Source organism: Pagrus major, chromosome 18 (assembly GCF_040436345.1).
Source record: "Pagrus major chromosome 18, Pma_NU_1.0".
In the NCBI taxonomy this organism is placed as follows: domain Eukaryota; kingdom Metazoa; phylum Chordata; class Actinopteri; order Spariformes; family Sparidae; genus Pagrus; species Pagrus major.
The window spans coordinates 33,177,747-33,198,387 of NC_133232.1; the positions used below are offsets into that span (position 1 = coordinate 33,177,747).

The window sequence follows — 20,641 nt, forward strand, 5'->3', positions numbered from 1 at the left end:
AGTTACTTTGCAGATTACATGCTGCATCAAAGCCAATGTAACTCATTTTTAATTTAGTTTATTTTATAGACAATCTCATTTAAAAAAAACACTGATTCTGATCATGAGGAAAATGATACTGAATCTGATTATTAGTCGACTAATTTTTACTTCATACCGTCTTGAGAGGTTTATTCTATAATATTGTAACGTAATATTTGTACAAAATTGTTTTGTATTTGAAATCATAAACTGGGAAGTATCTGGTACATTTAGCTGTCAAATAAATGTAGTTTTAAATTAAAAAACCTTAATTTATACAGCACCTTTCTTACAAAGGTTACAAGGTGCTTTAAAAGTGATTAAAAAAACAACGCGATTCAAATAAACAACACTAAAATTAATAAAACAAATTACATAAAATCAGTGGGAGAAACAATAATCCTAAAATAAAAATAAAAATAGAAAATTGTAATCTAATTTTAAAAAAAGCCGTCTTATAAAAGATGTTTTTAAAAATGTGATTTAAAAGTGGCATTTATAGCAAAGACTCTGTCATCTCTCTGTTATCACACATGTTGACTTGACAGAAGAGTGTGTCTAAGCAGGAATACAGCTCCCTCTGTCTACACATGAGAAGTACTTCATTCATTCATTCATTCATTGCCCAACCCACGTCACTGTAAACAGAGACGGGGAAGGGCACAAGCGAGTCACAGAACGAAAGGAAAATCACACCATGTAAGAAAAAAACCTGCAGGTTTATTGAATCTTTAGAACAGTACAGTAGATGTGTTATGACCTTGCATTGGTAGTAAATAGGTACCTTAAGGAGCAGCAGTGCTTTTAATATTCACCTGACAAATGACTGACAAATCAAACACAGACACTAGGAGAGAGGTCTTTTGACTTTCCATGCAATCACTTAACAATACCTGCAGATCCATCACTTCCATTTCACAATCATTAAAATGGAATCTGGAATATTCAATCGATAATTAAAGACCCACAGTACAGTTTAAGAAGGCCATAACTCGGTCTTGGTCCATTTAGGTAAAAAAAATTGGAAAAAAGGAAAACACTGCGCACGAATAAGGTCACTTGAATGAGAGCAAATGGAAGTATGTCGTTTTTAGAGAGCAAGTGGTCAAGCTAATGCCGGAGCTGTGTGTGTTGGCGGTCTGTGTTTCTGGTCGTATAGGGACACGAGGGGGTGGGTTTTGTGTTGACATTAACGCATCGTGACAAACTCCTCAGATGAGGTGGGGTGAATGGCGATAGTCTTGTCAAAGTCTGCTTTGGTTGCACCCATTTTGATGGCCACGGTGAAGCCCTGCAGCATCTCATCACACCCCAGGCCCTGCATGTGGAGGCCCACCACCTGGAGCAAAGAGACAAATTAAGACTTTGGAAATCACTTAGAAGAGTCAAACACACAAAAGGATGTATATTGGAAAGTCTTATCTACGTCTACTTCAGTAAATTGACCTCCTACATTTCCCAGAATGACTTTCAAGAACCTGCAGAGATTGGGTGTGAGCATGTTGATGTACAGGTGGAGAAAACATAGTGAAAGAAATAATCCTAGTAAAGAAAAGGCAAGAGACACACCCCGTATTTAAAATCTGATGCATTGTTCAGGCTAACTGCACTCTGGGCATGTCAAGCTTCTCTTTGTGCTCCGACCATGATATATGGATTTCTCTCTGCATGACTGCCGATTAAAGTATTGATGGGAAATTTGTTCGAGCAGAAAAAGCACGGGAGTCATTTCTGACATAAACGATGGCTGCATTCCATTTAGGTGAGCTAGTTGGAAAATGTAATAATGTGACCTAAGTGGCGATATTCGAGATCAGTTACTACTGAGGGAGTTCTGGGGATCTGGCGTTGTGCCTGCTCACTAACTGACGTGGCTTAGTGGGACACTTAATACAGCAGAGTCATTGTTAACGTTACCGGTCAGACCTGTGCGTTCCCTGCTTTGAATAGTCAAAACGTCTGCTGTGAAAAGGGATCCATGGTCTAAGCCTGGCAGCTTAGGAGGAGACAAAAGGACACAGAACAACACAAACTGATCCCCGAAAATTACATTTATATACCATCTTTTTTATTTGGCATGGTGTGGAAAGTCTAATGGTGTGCTGAATTAGACTAATTATCTTTTACCCTAAGGCAGGTGTGCTTTCATAATGTGCTGGCCCATATTTATTTACAGGTTTTTATTATTACCATCAACTTGAGTACCTTGAATTGTATTTTTTAACCACACCCTACCTGTAGATAAAGTTTTCCCTTTGCTTTTAAATGAGTTAGAAAGGATTCACCCTATAATTGTAATTTTAAGAACTACATTTTAAGTTTTTAAGCTGTCAAGATGGTGTGAGATTTTTTACGGTACGATAATCATTGCAGAAAGTATCAAGACATAACAGTATCAAGGTATTACATAATTATAATTGTATTGTAATAATTATTATTTTTAGTTATAACGGAATGAAAAAAGAAGGATTTTGGTTGAACAACCCTAGCCCAGACCACTTAAAGGCTGTTCTGTTCTGTAAAAGCACTCTCAGAACCTTTTTAAACCCAAACCAGGAAAGCTTTCCCACTGCCACATTCAAAAGCAGACTAGCCCTGACTTTAGTCGAAGGCTTGCTGTGCTGCAGAGCAGGGTTAACCCAGAGTTTGCGGAGTTATCCCCTGAAATTTGACTGGAGATGGGGCCAAAAGGTGCACAATCTGTGCACACAGGTGTGTATTCAAACAGACAGTTAATCCAGGGCTAGGAGAAATGGAGCATGAATCGTATAGCCCTGGGCTTAGGTTAACTCTAAGTTTACAATGTGTGTCTGTCAAGGGGCCCCGTCAGTCCAGGGTAAACTCATTGCTCTGGGCTCAGAATGTACAGTATGAAGAAAGCCCTTCAGAGAAAGCCGAGTCTAAAGTCACGTGTGCCCTAAAAAACAATGGCAGCAACAGTTAAAGTGTTGTTCTTAATAATTATTACTGTTGCAAAAATTCAGATGACTCTCACCTTCTCCTCTTTGCCCACACACACCAGCTTCATGATGCACAGACTCTTCCTGCTCGTGATGGCGTGATACATCGGAGTGAATGAAGTCTTGTAGATCTTCACATTCTCCTTTCCTCTGGATCTGATGGCCTCCTCTGTCACAACAACACAAGGTTAGGCATTTGAATCACAGTCCTACTGAGTTCTAGTCCAACTGGGATCAACGCAGGATGAGGTTTAACTTTGATTTTGAAGCCGTCACTCACCTTCTGTGAGGCCGACCGTCCCGATGGGTGGGTGGCTGAACACCACTGTGGGGATGGTAGAGTAGTCCAACTTGGAGTCCTTCTTGCCCTCAAACAGTCTGTGTGCCAGCTTCCTGCCTGCAGCGATGGCAACTGCAGCAACATGCAACACAACATATAAATAAAAGTGCAACTCTGAATAACAGTGACTGTCCTGAGAAAACGCTGAAGGTTCCAACATGGATATGAAATGCTTTATTCTGAATCCAGTAAAAACAGAGTCCAAAGCAACACTACTCTAACAGTATTTTGTAATGTAGAAGATGAATGTGGAGAATTCTGGCATCACTTCATCTACAGAGCTTCCTTACAGTGACTGGAGAGGGGAAAATGTCTGAAGAGGTCCGGCAACACTTGTAGTGTACTCGTGTTCGTGAAAGATTATCTCTTAAAATGCAAATATCTTATTTGGCTGTTGTAAACCCTAACTGCAGAGATTATGTAAAGTGTAGTCACTACATGGGGGCTTCACCTGACACTTGTGAAGGAAAATGACTTTTTGACACTTTTTATGGTGGAAGAGGCAGGTTATTTTGAGATTTGTAGTAAAATCAACCAAACCACCACAGCTGAAAAGCTTTCTTTCTTGTGTTTTTGTTCATTCAAGCTCGTACCGCCTAATACAAGAATTACAGCCAGAGCTCGTAAACAGGGCGGACGTGGACTCCAAAGTGTCTAATTTAATGGGGCCGAGTCCTGGTGACCAGTCAAGATGAGTTATATTGCCAGCTTTCTCTATTAAAATATCATCTTGGTGTACACTTGAGACTGTGTGCAACAGAATCCTGATAAAAAATGTTTCCCGTCATTAAAACAACACGTTCTCATTCAAGACCTAAACTAAATAAAGTTAAAGTCTAAAAAACGTCTTGTTAACACGACATCTATAACATAACATCTATTAAACTATGTATTCGTGCAGCTTCGTACCAGGTGTGAGAAGAGCTTTGCCACAAACGTCCCCTACAGCGTAGATCCCTGTTCGGCTGGTGTTCTGAAACTCATCCACAGTGATATGGCCTCTTTCATCCGTATCCACAGTCTGCAAACAGAGACACAGAGAGTTATTGATAGTTATTATACATTTTAGCTCTAGAGCTGCAACTATTAGTCAGTTTTGTTCAGTCCAGTCATCAATAGAATGAAAATTAGTTGCCAGCTTTGATGATCAATCAGTCGTTTCAGTCAAACATTTGCTCTTTCAGCTTCTTAAAATTAAGTATTTGCTATTTTCATTTATGACAGGTGGTTGGACACAAGAAGCAATATGAAGACGTCACTTTGGGCTGTGGGAAATTGTGATGAGCATTTTTCTTTACATTTTCTTGACGTGTTATAGACCAAACGATTAATCCACCAGCATATTAACCCATAATGAACGTAATCATTAGTTGCAGCCCTATTTAACACTGAAGCCGTTTCTATTTCCTGCAAAATATATAATTACAGTCATTTGTTACGGTTGAAGGCTCTGCTGGAAGCACAACGCTTGCGAGGAAAGAGAAGTTTATGTTTACTCATCACAAGCTGCTGAGCAGCTCCAAGGTGCAACAGTTTTGTTCACACGTACGCCCAAAAATCTACAAAAAACAAAGTACAATCATTTACATAAAGTGTTAAGATATTAAATATAAATGTAGGCTACTATTGGGAGCATGTAAATTATGTCCTGGTGCACCTAAATGAGAAGGGTAGGGGGCACCAGTGTAGCAAATTAGTCTAGTGTGCACTTGTGACAGAGACGTCGACTACAGAGCGAGCAACTGAGCAGAAAGGTTTTGTTTCTGTGTGCAGCAGGAAATAACAATGACTCATCCTACAGCAGAGGCTTGGGCCCTTAAATGTAAACAAAGGACTCACTGAAACTCACTGCGATCATGTTTAACGTGGTTACGTGGTAACAAAGACCGGTCTCTGCAAGCCCTCTCAAACCAGGCATGACTACCACTAACAATGACAGTTCACATCACTTCTCCCCTCATACTTCCTGAAGTGTTACGCTGCTGCTTTGACGTCTCACTCACATTTTCCTTCATATTACAGGTTAGACGACAACAAGAAAAAACAATCTCACAGCTAAATTGAAGTACCTGAAATAGAAGAGTGCTTTGACCCAACTGCCCCTTTAATCTGTCATTTGCCTGATAACCCTGAGGAGCTAACAACCCTTCACATGTGCCAGCACTTCGCTCCTCGTCTGTAACAAACAACATAACAAAGCCTGCTGTGTGACAGTCGTCTCGTCTTGTTCCCAGATTATCCCTAATCGGCGATTTAAGATGATCGAATGCTGGGTTTATTTTTGTCTCTTTTTACACAAAAGTGTCAAATCGTGAACCCTTTCATCCAATAGTATGTTGTTGGATTGAGTTCTTTCACAAGACAACATTTGATTTGATTGATTCATGCTTCACACTTCAGAAACAAAACTCCTGCTGTAATCTACGAGGACAGTCAGGCAGCCAGGATGAGGCCGACACAGAGCCAAACTAACTAATTCCCCCCGCAGACAGACGGGTGTGATAAGCTGTAGTCATGCTTTTAAATGCACTGTTACTATTCCATTGATGGACGGTGCGTGTGTTTTGTGCGTTCACTTTGACTTTTCAAATGATTTCATCTGTTCAGAACATCTGCCTATTCTTCCACTAATCGAAGATGTTTTATATTATCACTGCAGCGAGAGGAGAGCGTTACCATCTCGCCGATGTTCAGTCCAGAGCTGTTAGGCTGCCTGCCGATGGCCCACAAAAGGCAGTCCACCTCCTGGATGGTATTGATCTTCTCCTCTTCGTTCTTCTTCTCCGGGTCTTTGGTGGCGATCGTCACCTCCAGCCCTTTGTCCGTTTTACGCACAGACTTCACCTGAGAGTTCTTCCACATATCCACACCGGAGTTTTGCAGTTCTTTGGTGCAGTTTGTGCTTATGAAGCTGTCAAAGTTCCTCAAAACCTACAGAGACGCATGCATTTCCATTACTGCACGGCTGAACACTTTTGAACATCACATTTTAATATTAATGTTTTGATTCTATGCGATTCTCACAGTATTCTGTCGAATGACGAGGGATGTTTTAGACCCCAGGGTGGAAAGGATGCCTGCCATCTCCACTGCAATATAACCTGCACCCACAACCACACTGCGCCTGTTTAGGAGAACAGAACATTTAACTACAACCACAAACTCAACATGCTGTGAACATTAAAGAGATTAAATCATGAGCTTACTTTGGCAGAGTTTCAAGTTCAAAAAAGCCATCACTGGTAATGCCCAGACTTGCCCCTGAAATGATCAAAAAACACAATATTTTGCAGAATTAAATTATTTCATAAAAGTAAACAAACATTGAAGGTGATTATCATTTCCAAGTGAAAACTAAGTCCAGTATGTCTCACCTGGAACTTCATCATCACACAGAACAGAAGGCTGCCCTCCAGTGGCGATGAGGATGTGAGGCGCTGTATACTTTTTTCCATTGACCTCAACAGTAGGTTCAGGGTCACTGGTAAACCTGGCATGACCTTGAATAGTTTGGATTTTAGCCTGAAATGAAGAATGTAACATAAACAAACAAAACAAGTCAAAGAAGCTCTTTGAAGATGCTTATTGCACATTTACGTACATTATGCTTGATTGATGTAAATATACAAATGTAAATATGAACTTACTTTGTCAAGATTGTTGCGATAAATGCGATTTAGGTGACTAATGTAAGCATCCCTTTTGGCCTTGAGAGCTCTGCAAACAAAGGACCAGATCACAGATTAGAGGTGTGTGGGTGTTTTTTTAATCTAAATTTACTCAAGGAGGGTAAATCCTCTCAACTATGATTGAATAATGGGTGCAGCTCAGACATGTCTTAAGGTGGAGAGGCAAGAAAGAGAATGAAAAAAGTCAAAAAGTACTTTTCAGCAAGCGGGAATAGATCAGAGCATAATGCTGGCCAATTTCCAACCAGGAAACAGAAACGGTAGTTTCGCCTGTGTTACGGACGGCTGCTATGCACAGGGAAGAGAAACTCTGGGAAGTGCTGAGTAATGTTCAACTAGGACAAGTATAAAAAACACATTAAAGGAGCTCTGTGGAACGTCTGTTGTGCTAGACGCCGGTCGTTAGTTTGTGTTAGCAGACTCCATTTCTAAACTAACGTTAGCTACTGTTAGCGGAGCGAGGCACTGAGACGAGGCACTCGAGAACGTGCACAAAGTCACATCCTTTAGACCCGAAGGATTTTCTCCTGTGAAAGACCAGAGTCCTTCACAACGAAAACCAGTCCAGCAGCTTTAAACAAATCATCCACAGGTCTGTAGAGGCAACTGAGAGAGACGGGGAAGGTCTCACTTTTTACATCGCGTTACAATCTGCTCACATACGGCTGATAAACATGAGATTAATACATGTAGATAATTACAAATTGTTACACAGAGTCACTTTAAGCTGTTCTGGGTAACTGTATTGAAGTAAATGTGGTGAAGAAAGATGACAGTTTGACTTTTAAAAGTGTACAACTGTCTCCATACTGTCCTAAAAACACTCTAACCAGAACATCTCCTCCAAGGAATCAAACTGGCGACCATCAGCTCACACATGTCTGCAGCTGAACAATTTCCTGCATTTGTAAACAACTTCCTGCATTAACATAAACAGTTGTGTCATGATACTTCTGTTGCCTCTGGCAGACTTAATCAAGTGTACGTTACAGCACTGGTTCCCAAATGGTGTGCTGTGCGGCAAAGTCTGGGTGTCCTGTGGGACTTTCCTACGAGCACAGATTATGATTGCAACAAACCAGTAAATGTGTGCAGAGTGATAACACGTGTCACCGAGGGCCATTTTGCACAGATATGAACACAGATGTACCTCGAGGCAACAACTGCACCACAGTATTACAGAGTATTTACTGAAACTCCACTAAAATATTATTTCACAAATATCACAAGATATTATTCCTGGTTAAGCGGCATGAACATGTTTGATAATAATGTAGATAATCCAGCCTACGTGGGACAAACACTCTGCAATATAAAACAACAACGTAAACTACAACAGTGGAACCTGAAACATTAGAAGCCTCATGCAGTAAACATTATGCTGTTACACTTGATTGGATTGGTTTTCAATGATATAGTTTCCTCCTCTTGTATATGTTGATATATACTTTTCTCAACAAGCTGTCTCAATATTTTCCTGAATAAAAATAATGAAAATAGCACTACAGACTGTATTACACACACACACAATAAGGAAGTATGCAGACAACCGGACACACTTTTACAGAAACCCACACAGGCACACCTTAAATGACTCCCCCAGCCTTGTCGTACGTTACTGTTTTTCAACCCTGACCTTATATGTGGGTGGCCACTCCTTCCACAGGCTTATCTCTAACAATCACCTTGAATTAAATACACAGCGCACAAAGACAGAGAAGTGGGCTCAAGTGAAGCAACAAAAAAAAACTAGCCAGACAGAGAAGTTGGACCATGAAACGGATAGTGATCTCTTCCAGGAAGAACCACAACAGGTTTCAAAAGAGATCGCTATCATGGCACAAACAAGTGAGAAGTGACACCAACAGACAGTTTAACTTACTCCCAACTAAAACGAACATTTCCAACGTCGAAGCCATAATCATTGTGATCATGGAGATACTCGGCGTGACTTGCAGCATTCCACATAACCTGTGGAGCAAGGCAAAGGCAACCGGGTTGGACGTCTGGGGGATCTTGTTGCACATTAACAAATCATCACGTCTCAAGAGTTACAACAGGAATGGAGAGGAGAATCCTACCTTCTTAGGGACACAGCCAACATTGACCTGAAAAGCATTATAACAAAGCAAATTAGTTCAGTGTAAGCTTCATCAAATAGCATCTGAGCACACGTTAAAAAGGTGCACTGTGTAGTTCTGAGGAAGACGTTACGACGAGAAGAGAAGGATCTTTGTGCCGAAACACACTAAATAAACAAACTCTCTGACTGAATAACTGAACAAACAAACTGACCTTAGAGGACAACACAATGTCTTTGTTTTACTTTGTTAATGTGTGGCGGACCCTGCCACCTTTCTAGCTTCAAACAGTGTTCTGGGACCTTTTTTTCCCTCAGGACAGCTTCTTTATTCAATTATGGAAAAGATCAATATTTCTGTGTTTGTATTGTTACCACAGTAATATTCTCAGTTTGAATTGCTTCTCCAAAACGACATAGTGCCCCTTTAAGTGCAGACGGCTCGATTTCTGTATATTATAATGACATATTCTGCAAGAGCATAAATTAGGTTCTGATGATTTAGCTATTACTTAATCCCTCGTTCTATGATTTGTTTGGACATAACATGAGCTTCTTTCCTCATTTTACCCTCAAAATTGGGAAATGATCAGTCACTCATGCAATCAGAGCCAAATGTGCAGCAATGCCTCTTCTCATAAACTTCCCTAAAAGACACTGAACACAGTAACATGAACACCTCCAGTAAAAAAGCAGTGCAGCTACATGAAGCATCCTCACATGTCTAATGTGTATCTAATCACCAGAGAGGGCTTTAAATGTTGAGCTTGTTGTTATTCAGTGACAGGAGCTTTAAACTTCAAACAATGTTCACATAAAAAAAACTTCCACAAAAGGAGTCCGGAGGCTTCGCATTCAACCTGGCAACCCAACGCAGGCGTGTGTGTGTGTGTGTGTGTGTGTGTGTGTGTGTGTGTGTGTGTGTGTGTGTGTGTGTGTGTGAAAGCTGCAGAGACGTCATGGTTGAAGTTTTTACTCACGCAGGTACCTCCGAGTTTGTGGCTCTCGATCACGGCGGTGGCTGCTCCCAGCTCCGACGCCCTGCGAGCGCCGGCCAGACCTCCGGACCCGCCGCCGATCACCAGAAAGTCGAACCGGGTCGTGTCCGTCGCCGCCGGGTCCGAGGCCATGCTGCGGCGGATGAGCGCGTGTCTGCGGGGAGAAGAACACGAGAAAAGCTGTTTTCTGTGGCGGAACCAGCAGGGAGCTCTCGTCGTCCGGGTTAGCTGGGTTAATATTGCCATAACCAGGAAGCTGTGTGCGTGTGTGTGTGCGTGTGCGTGTGTGTGTGGGACGAGCCGGGGGAATGGGAGGGTCAAGTGAAAGCCACTGCTGTGTCATTACGAATTGTAACAATGGTGTGCAAATCCCAGAAAGTGTTTTTCACAATAGTCATGGTGATCCTCGCATGAGCTCCAGCATGAGGGTCAGAAAAACAGGTGGAAATCAGAGCCGGTTCCGAATAAAAACCGCACCTGGACCCGGATTTAAGGGCTCTGTACATTTAAAGGTGATTTTTAAACTGTGATCAAGAAAAAGGCACCGTGACATTTTAGTTTCCAGCCTTGTGTGTGTGTGTGTTTTTGTGTTTTAAGCTCTGCCCTTACCTCGGTAGCGCCGGTGACACCGACACGTTAGGAAGCAGTCTGCAGATTCGTATAAACAGCATGTTTTTAGGGCATTTTACTCAGCTAACATCCGCAGCGTGCCGTTGTTTATCTCTCTCCGGCCACTCTCAGCCGGCGGAGGCCTGCGGCTGGACATTGTCACATGAAATACAAAAGCTGCAAACCACTTCCTGTGTCACCGGGTGAACGCAACCGCGACACGGACAGTTTTATACACACGCCGGTGCGATTAAAACGTGCTCCCGTCCCGTCCCGAGCTAAATGTTCACATTTCATCAAGCTAGCGCGGCCCAGTTTTAAAGTTAAATAACTGTGGTGGTGGAAGTCGTCACGACGGAGGGCGTGAGTAAACGGAGATCAATCATTTCTGTTTTTGTTTTTTTTTAGCTGGTTAAGTTTTTGGCGTAACGAGTTAAGCGACACCAGCGAGAAATACAGTGTTTTTGCGTAGCGGCTCTCCGAGAATAGCACCTACGCTGCACCCAGTTAGCTAGCTGTCAAGAACAACACACTGAAAACCGAAGCTTCCGGTTACGACTTTCAAAGTAGTACGACACTGTCATAAAAACGCGCACCAAATGATCACTTTCCCGCGTGAAATATACCAAAACGAAATCAAACGCAATCTAAAGTTAGTTTTATCGAAAAAAAAACAAGAAGAAGAGTCATTAAAGCGTCGTTATCTTTATTCGACGCTATTATTCTGAAGGCGAGAACAACCCGTTTCCGGAGTCGTTGTAGCTAGGTAGCCACAGATGGCTAACGGCAAGCTAACGCGAAGCGGCTCTGCTGGCCGCTCTGACAAGCGTTAGTCCTACGTCAACAGAAAGGATCCACTGAAAAACAAATAACACATCAAAACGCGGCCGAACAACACTCCTAAAAGGTACGTGTGATTTAACTCTGCGGCTAACGTAACCAGTTAAAATACGGTCCGTCGTCTTTGCGAACCCCTTGTTGTGGTCAGAAAGGGCCTTTTTTTCTTGTGTTCAAAGGAAGACAGCCCGGGACAGCAGCAGGGAAACGTAAATACAGGTGACAGGATTCAGTTTAGTGGACAGCTTTGTGTGTTTACGTGTCAGTGCAATCCGTGAACATGAATATAAGCGGCTGCAGGCGAGGAAAAAACTGCATGAGCTCAGTGTGAGGGGGGAGGGGCTTTATGGGCCTTGTCTGAATGTCAGCACTGTGCCCTGTGATGTTCCTTCTCTTCTGAGGTTCATCCACTGACATGATTACTAAAGCTTGTCTCTTTCTCGTGTGCTTCCTCACAGGGGGAGACGTCTCATTTTGTCAGTCGCATCAGCCTTTCCTTGAGGAGTGAGCCCTGGACTCCAGGTGGAGATGGATGTTTGCTCCACTGTCTTAATTGCAGCCTTTTGAATCAGTGGGACCTGCTTCCAGATGACCAGTGGACCGCTCAACATGAAGCCTGTCAGCTATCAAAGCATGCCGTCGTCTGTGAACGGTGGACATGCCGCTTTGGATCCTGTCTTGAGCTCGTCGAACGTGATGTATTGTGAGAAATGTGGATTTGCCTCTGCAGACGCCGCTGTGTTCAAGAGGCACATGATCGAGCATATGGGGACAAGGTTTTACTGTTTTTACTGCAACAATGTCTCATTCAGTGAGGCAGAGTTAAACGCTCACCTGAAGCAACACACTGCGAAGTATCCATTCAAGTGTCCTCACTGTGGACAGGGATATATGAGGAGGCTGTGCCTGGTGAAGCACATTGAGCGTTTGCATAGTAAAGGAAATACTTATGGACCTGCTAAGGCTGGCACGACAAAAATCCCACAAGTTCCTGTCTCCAGTGCCTTACCAAGCGTGCCCACTGCTGATCCATCACCACTCCGACCACTTGTTCGAGTGACGGTACCTGCCCCGAGTGCATCTGCATTCAGACTGAGTAAGGACGAACATAGGGGGAAAACACTGGACACTAATGCATCAAATGCCACAAATGGCAGTGCAGAACATTTGTCCCCTGTGAACGGACTCATTCAGAACAACAGGGCATTAACGGTCTCTCTTCCCGAGGAGGTTACGATCCCTGCTGGCTGTTTGGTTGAACTTGTTGAGGTGAAAACTGTCAACGGGACAAAGGAGCTAAAGCTGAGGCTCGTCTCTCAGCAAGAAAACGAGTCAGTGATAAAAGACACGAGAACCACGGTCTCTCAAAACGCTGCACTGGCAAAGCAATTATCATCCACGTTAAATCATTCCAGCACAGTGAAATCTATGAATTTGGGGATGTGCACGGTTAACAGGAAACAGTATGAAACCAAGACTGTGAATGTGGAGCGTCCTGCTGTTGCACCGGTCAATTTTTCTAAAAACCTCCCTCCTCCTCCAATCAGCATAGACAAGAGTGGATTGAAAAGACCGTCACAAGAAATAATCAACTTGGAATACACAGAAATACCCAACAAGGTTTCCAAAAGCATCCTCAATCTTGTAAGAGAGGGAAATAGTGGGATCAAAGTTATACAGAGGGAACCTGTGAACCATAATGCTGCTCCGCCCGCTGTTATCTCCACCAGGGTTCCCAACCGGTTGACGAGCCCCCTCCATCCAGAAAACATGGGAGCACGTGTTTCTCAAAGAGCGATGGATGAGAGGAAGAATTTGATTCAAGATCATTCCAAGAGTATTCCACCAAGGAGGGCAAGCGACATGAAAAATGTTCCTCGGGATTTGTCGTCGGCTGTGAAGCTGGAACCCGGAGACATCCGCCTCAAGAACAACGCTGTTTCAAAGCCACTGGGCCTGAACCAGCAGGGTTCAAAATCTGCTTCTCCTTCCTTGAGTGTCTCCTCAACTGCAGTTGCGCAAGCGAGACCTCCTGCGATTTCACTCTGTAAGGATAATGTTGCTCATCCATCTTTTCCAGTACCCAGGACTCTAAGTGAGCCCTCATCATTCAAACAACCTGGGCTTTCTAACCGCACAAATTCAAAGATCTCGGGCTGGAACCAGGAAGTGAGATCCAATGAGAGAGCCGGAGAGAGAGACGTGCCAGAACCTGAGAGTTTTCCAGTCATCTCTTCGGTTTTTTCATTATGCCAACAACCGGAGGGGGTGCAAGGCTCCCTTCCACCACTGCTAATGGCTCTGCGTGGGATAGTAATGGATAAAAGTAACAGTTCTGGTGGTACAACTCGAAATCAAGTCACAGAGCCGGTGAAGGAGGCGTCAACATCGGGGTACTGTCCTCAGGTGGCCACAAAAGGTGGATCCCTCATCCGCAACCTTTTGTTGACAGAGCGGGCTGTTGAGCCTGTAAAAGTCGAGGAGCAGCGTCACAAGGGGATTCAGCACCCTCCTGCACTGGCCCACAACCATGTCAAAGTGGAAAAGAGTCGCACTGTGCCAACAGAAAATCACAAATGCAGCCACACTTCAAAATCGTCAACGGATGAGGAAACGGTCTCTAAAACTGCCACACATGTAGATGCGTCTGGGACTGAAGAGCCTCCACAGCAAACGGCAGAAAATAAGGACGACATCTCCTCAAAGTTCCTGACCGTCTGTCTGAAAAGGGTACAAATGGGCGTGTGGAAAAAAAACAAGAAGGGACTGAAACTTAGAATATCCAAGCAAAAGAATCAGGTACCTGCGGGCAGACTTAACGATTGCACAGTTATTTACCCGATGCCGCTGAAGGTGGACCAACTTGTGAAACGACCGGGCCCGTACCAGCCTGTGGTGGTGCTCAATCACCCGAGGCCCCGGGCCGCCACGCAGGGAGCGAGCGCAGACGCTTTAGTGGACACGGGAGCCTCTGAGGTGGTGCCAAAGTGCCAAATCTTAAAAATGAGGCTGGGCAAAGTGGTGGGGCAGAAGTATGAAGTGACGGGTTGCACTGTCGGAGCATTTCCATGACTTTTTCAGAAAATGTATCAATGGACAGACGTGTACATTTATGGGAGAAAAAAACCCTAGTATTACAGCGGGAAGATGTTGACTTAAGACAAAATATTAGGACAGTTATTTTCTTTATGGGAGCATATGATAAAAAAAAATGGACATGTTAGTATCAGAGCATTACGTTATATGAATGTTGTTAATATAGGCATGGGGTATGGAATATTCAAGTGCAATGCAGTTGGGCTGCTTCGATTTGTGGATCTTGGACATCTGCTGTAGTAGACTGCAGTCAGTAATGCACAGACGTCTCAGAAGTTTGAGAAACCAGTTGATCTGTCAGAGTTGAGGCATAAATGCATGCTGCTTACGTTAAAAGGTGGTGTATTTATTTTTTTGGTTTGCATCAGTAATGTTTTACTGTTCATCTGCCCCCTCTTAAGATACAACATGAATTAGATGCGGCACACCTGGGTCGATCAAATCTCTGGTTCCCACTTCACTCAGAATGTAATCAATGCCGTGAAGATGCGGAGCGTGCACAGCGCCCAGTTTTAATGTCCGAAAAATCAGTCGCGTTAATTAAGGCTCAAATATTTGGTTCGTAATTATATTTATTTAAAATGTAGACTTAGAAGATTGTGTGGATCCAAACCTCACATGCAATATTTAACTAAAAATATAAACAATGAAGAAATGTCGTATTCAAGCATTAATCCCTATTTTGTGTTGTTGATACTCAAAGAAACAGAACAGTCTGAGGCGAGGGAGTTTCCAGTCAGCGTGAATGGACTCACAGCACTTATAAACCTGTACAATGTTTTTGCTTCCCCCTTTTGTTCTGTAGTTGACCATGGCTACCTGCTGCCTCCTAAAAGTCACCTGTTTCAACACTAATAATTTTATAAAAGTCCAACAAGGAATGTCCCAGTTCAAAAGCTTTCCCAAATGCAGCCAGTGTCATATGTTTGCACTCCTGTTGGGAGTGACAGTCGGTAGCTTAGCGGTGCATTCAGTCTCAGTGGGAGATCCATCGCATGAGGTGGAAAAAGAAGACGCTGCCAAGGTGTATACTTTGGAGGCTGGGCGTACACACCGCTGTTTGTTCCTCTTATCAGTTTGGACATGTTGCATCACCAGGTGTTGCCATGTTTGCCAGTTGTCTTTCATTTTGCTGTGTTGTGCGACATAAACTGTAAACTTGGGAATTATGGAATCTACCTAGTTTCCCACCAGTGTTTACCGCTTAGTTGGCAATTCTCTGTGATGAATTTTAATTGTTTTAAACTTGTCCAGTCGACGAGGAGTGCCTGAATGCACCATTCATTTTGAGGCTAAAATTTTGAGTATTCCTAACTGTCCACAGATGGATATGAAATGTTAACCTAACCTGTATTCGAGGGATTAATACCATATTATTATTTTTTTTACCACGTTAGGTGTTTGTTTTCATGCAGTTCCAATGTCTTGTCCATCAGATGTTTTGTGGTTAACTTATTTGAGTTTACAGTGCCAAAAACAAGTGTTAATGTCGTAAAAAATCACCTTTGGATTATTATTCCTTGTGCTTCACTGTTTTCTTTTCACGTTGCGTAGCCTCTTTGCAGAGAAAGCTGGTACTCAAAATGGAAGTGGATAAAAAGCAGCCGTAACTGGTTCATTACTGTAACAGAAAGCCACGTACCTGTGTGTTATTTTCAAAATCTTACCATCATGTACATACTTAGTGACTGACGTGATTCTGGGGACGCTGAAAACCTGTTAAAACTTGTATATTTTTCAAAAAACCATTGAGACGACATAAGCAATCTTCTATCCAATACTTTTCTGATGTGTTTCCTCTTCATGCCACAGAAATACAACACCTGTGTGTTCTCGTATGAGGTGCTAGGCCTACGATGAAACTTCTAGGTTTTTGGTTGCCCGCGGCTTTTTAATTGTGTATATATGTTACGGTCACCCACAGATTTTATCGTGTATATATCTATAAATATAAAACGTGATGAGTGGTGTTAATACTCAGTAGGGAGTGGTTAGCATTCCTCAGCCTCTACTGCAACAGCAGATACGTTGTGCTGTACCCTCCTCACGCTGCAGTGTCTCAAGCTGCCGTGCAGTCTTTGTTATATATAATTATTTTAAAGGTGTTTAAGGGTGTGACGATTACTTCTGAATGTTTTGCTTTGCCTTTCATTTGTCATTTGTGTGAGAATTAGTCACGTTCCTGTTAAACCTGTTTTTGGTTTTCTTCATACTCAATGGTCATTATTGTGTTCCATGCTTTTATAATAACAATTGTGTAACTTCTCTTTTTCTATTAAAACAAAGTAAATGATCACGATTTATATGACCTATTTCCTTTTGTTCAACAAGTGCTCATGATCATCACACTGTAAACACCTTAACATTTTACCTTACTGTGTGACTCTGCTTAAAGGTGCATTATGTAAGAATGTCATGTTTAAAACATTAAAATATTAACTACAATGATCAACAGAATGTCAAGAAATATTTTGTCATTATGCCAAAGACGTCTGATGAAGTTGGCATGTTAGCCTGTCTAACAGTCTCAATCACAACACAACCACTGGCTGCACCGTTAACTGAGCCTGCTAGCTAACGGCAGCAACATTTAGCAGCTGTTCTCAGTGTGAATTCAACAGCTGGCCAATTCTTACATACTGCACCATTAACTTGAAATAAGGGGAGACAGAACAGATAAACAGAGTATAAAGTTTAACTAACATACCGCTTATCACCATGAAACCTGCAAGTGAGAGATAATTAATGCATCAGTGTACATACTAAACACTGGACGAAACCAGCTTCATAATTCTTGTCTCATTTTGCTGACATATTTGAATCAAAGGTTTTTTACAGAGAGAATTTGTATCATTCTATAAATCAGAAAATACCAACAACAGCCATGAAAAAACAAACATGTTGCCTTGTTTTTAGAGATAAAATGTTAAATCAGGATATAAATGATATATAGAATAACACCTTTGTTAAAACATTCAGAATATAGAGAGGAATAGGAGTGCAAAAAAAGTAAAAGTACAAAGTATTCTTCTTAAACACTACTCAGAGTATTAGTTACTTTTTTGTTTATAATATTTTTATTGTGGAGCATGTGCAAAGTAACAATACAGACATTTTAGGTACTAATCAAACAATAAATGGAAGTAAAAAAAGACAACAAGAAATAAAAAAAAAAGGTGTGAAAAAGGTCAAAGTGATAAAGACATCAGGGCAGCCAGCCCGTGGTCACTGAGTCCTGAGGTAGAGGGCTTCTTGGGGACTGGGGTGTGTGTGCAGAGGCCTTCACATGTCTCTGTAGATGGGGGGTCAGCTGGTAGACTCTCATACAGGAGGGTGACACGCCGTCTGAGCTTTTATTGATCTTCTTTTCTTAAAGACCCGACACGTCCTCTCCACAGATCCTGAGTGCTGGGGAAGGGCGACGGGGTTGCAGAGGGTGCTGATTGCTGGTTGTTTGATGTCAGAGTGGGTGAGGGGTGTGAATTCATCAAACCTGCAGTAAAACACATTTGAGTCGTCAGCTGGTTGATGGTTTTTCTACAGTGTGAGGGAATCATTTCCTGTATTTGTTTAAGTCCTGGCCTTTCCACATTGACGCGGGATCATTAACTGAATATCTTGATTTGCTACTTTGATCTCCTTTGTTCTCTGTTTGTTTCTGGCCTGGTTGTACAGGAGTCTGCTTTGCATCGGCACTAGTGCTGCTTTATATAGCTTTAACATTAGCAACCCATTGTCCTATCTTGCCTGTGTGCACTGATATTAGAGGAGCTGTATCAGCTTTACCATCAGTCATATATAAAAGTTAAGTTTAAGTGATAGTTCATTCAGAAAACAATGATGTTCCTGATACTGAATCCCTCGACGGTAATGAAAAGTGTCCTTAAACTCTTCTCCTATGAAGACATCTGTTACCGAAGAATGTAAACCTCATTTTCTTATTTTTAGAAAATAGCAGAAAACCATGGAAAGTACCCACATAGGTAACGTCGTGGTGCTGAGATGAGACAAGCAAGATCAGGGACACTTGAGTGTTGTGATTCAGAAAATAATTGGTTATGGAAATCGTGTGTAACTGTGAGGAGAAAGGAGGCAATTACTCCAATTCAACTCAAAATACTTTATTTGTCCCCGGGGGGCAATTAAAGGCACGTGGAGTAGACACAAAACAAGTCAGCCTGTTAAAACAAGTCAGTACTTGGAAAGATAAATACGAATCAAAATAAAGGGTGGATGGGAGTGTAGGAGCTGAACAGTCTAGGGAACAAAGGTTGCTCTCCTCCTCTGTGTCCTGCAGCCCGGGCGGCGGAGGCGGCGTCCTGAGAGGAGCCAATCAAACGCTCCTGTTCCTGGATGAAGAGATGTTTTAGCTTCATCCCGACCTCCTTCCTCACTCTCCGACTCTCTCCTGGATGTTATCGTGACGTAAACTTGTGTATTTTTCTCAGCTTGAACGTTGCTGGAAACATTTGGGTCTAGTTGTTTTTTTATTTTAAGGCAGAAATGATACACGTCATATCTTTAATAAGTGTTATTAGCAGCCTCGTGCAGAGAGCACAGTGGAGGAGAGAGTCAAAGAGGCTCTGTGATCTCCTCACTCTGTGGAATTTCAATGTGGGGGAGTCGGTCAGACTTTGCAGAGACTCCTCCAGGTTTGTTGGCTTCCTCTGCTGGTTAATGTGCCGACTGGACACTTGCCAGATGTGGCAGCGGGGATCTCCACCTCAGAGAAAATATATGTCTTGTCGAGATAACAACACAACAGCGAGATGTGGACTATAAAGGAACCTCTTCATAGTTTAGCTGGAGAAGAGACTGGACACAGACTCCTCCTCTCTTGCTTCATCTCTGTCTTAAACAAACAACACACACACACACACACACACACACACACACACACACACACACACGCACACACACACACACACACACACACACGCTCACCCTGATTCGACCTGAGAGAAGTCTGCCAGATGCAACCATAAACTTTGAGTGTTAGTCTGTCAGGGATCCAGCGAACATTACTCAGCATGATTTGTCAATGAATAGTCCAACTTTTATATTATGGAGATAAATCAAAGTACAAATACTCAACGGTACTCAAGTAGATTTCTTTAGGTATCTGTTCTTCACTTGAATATTTATTGTCGTGGTAATTTCTCCCCCCTCTTGACAGAGAATAAAACAAAGGGATTTGTAACATAAGAACCACAAAAACAACACTGTTCAGGAGTAACTCTGTCCCCCTGTCCGTATTGGGACCAGGGTTATATGACCCAAAATAGCATTCAAAAGTCCACCACAGAAACTTGACAGGCCGTAACAAAGGTCCTGGGTTCAAGACCCGGTTGGGGCAGTGCCTTCTGTTCAGAGTTTACACGTTCTCCCCATAGTCCACAGACATGCAAGTGAGGTTAACTGGTCACTCTTAATTATCCACAGGTGTGAATGTGAGCGTGGATGGTTGTCTCTACAACGACTCATCCCGGGTGGACCCCAGTGTCGGGTCGGCTGCAGCCTGCCTGCGACCCTGCAGAGGATGAGCAGTTCCAGCTGATGGACGGGTGTTACTGATAACATTCAGCCATCATTAGTAGCATTCATCTCCCCCCACCATTACATTCATGTCACAACACCACTGAAGACACAAAGATAGATGAGTAATAAATAAAATAAGAATAAAATAAATAAAATATGCCCATGAGTTCAGCTTTCTAGCTAATTTTAACCTTGCTAACAGTAGCTAGCTGACATTACGGGGTCAATAGGTGATTTTTAGCGGATTGACCTGTGTTAAACAAACCCGTGAGACCTGTTAATTTTGGTTGAAAAAAGCAGTATTACTTTTACTGGAGTAAAGAAGTTGAATCAGTACTTCTACTTTTTATAAACAAATATCTGTACTTCTACTCGAGTAAACAATGTGTGTACTTTTGTCACCGCATTGTAATTATGACCTGTGTATCACTGAAGCTTGTTGTTCTTGCTGTATCGTAATAGAGTGTTTTTCT

The 20,641-nt window shown here is 42.5% G+C and overlaps 2 protein-coding genes across 6 annotated transcripts; one reads left to right on the top strand and one right to left on the bottom strand.

The window, feature by feature from the left end:
* Window positions 1-721: 721 nt before the first annotated feature.
* On the bottom strand, window positions 722-11,010 carry gsr (glutathione reductase). Of its 3 annotated transcripts, XM_073486633.1 has the most exons (13): window positions 10,698-11,010; window positions 10,071-10,242; window positions 9,092-9,118; window positions 8,893-8,981; window positions 6,969-7,038; window positions 6,696-6,843; window positions 6,528-6,582; window positions 6,346-6,445; window positions 5,998-6,252; window positions 4,231-4,342; window positions 3,262-3,393; window positions 3,017-3,150; window positions 722-1,360 (listed from the first exon to the last, which is right to left on the bottom strand). In XM_073486633.1, exons 1-13 carry the CDS (start codon window positions 10,757-10,759, stop codon window positions 1,211-1,213), a joined length of 1,506 nt encoding a protein of 501 aa, XP_073342734.1. In that variant the 5' UTR covers window positions 10,760-11,010; the 3' UTR covers window positions 722-1,210. The 3 variants fall into 3 exon arrangements, with proteins under 3 accessions (XP_073342734.1, XP_073342733.1, XP_073342736.1); XM_073486632.1 differs by lacking the exon at window positions 10,698-11,010 and having other exon boundaries at window positions 10,071-10,358; XM_073486635.1 differs by lacking the exon at window positions 10,698-11,010 and having other exon boundaries at window positions 10,079-10,148.
* On the top strand, window positions 10,256-16,929 carry znf518b (zinc finger protein 518B). 3 transcript variants are annotated; one of them, XM_073486631.1, is made up of 2 exons: window positions 10,256-10,311; window positions 11,993-16,929. In XM_073486631.1, exon 2 carries the CDS (start codon window positions 12,123-12,125, stop codon window positions 14,604-14,606), a length of 2,484 nt encoding a protein of 827 aa, XP_073342732.1. In that variant the 5' UTR covers window positions 10,256-10,311; window positions 11,993-12,122; the 3' UTR covers window positions 14,607-16,929. The 3 variants fall into 3 exon arrangements, with proteins under 3 accessions (XP_073342732.1, XP_073342731.1, XP_073342730.1); XM_073486630.1 differs by lacking the exon at window positions 10,256-10,311 and adding an exon at window positions 10,384-10,600; XM_073486629.1 differs by lacking the exon at window positions 10,256-10,311 and adding an exon at window positions 11,499-11,604.
* Window positions 16,930-20,641: the final 3,712 nt, after the last annotated feature.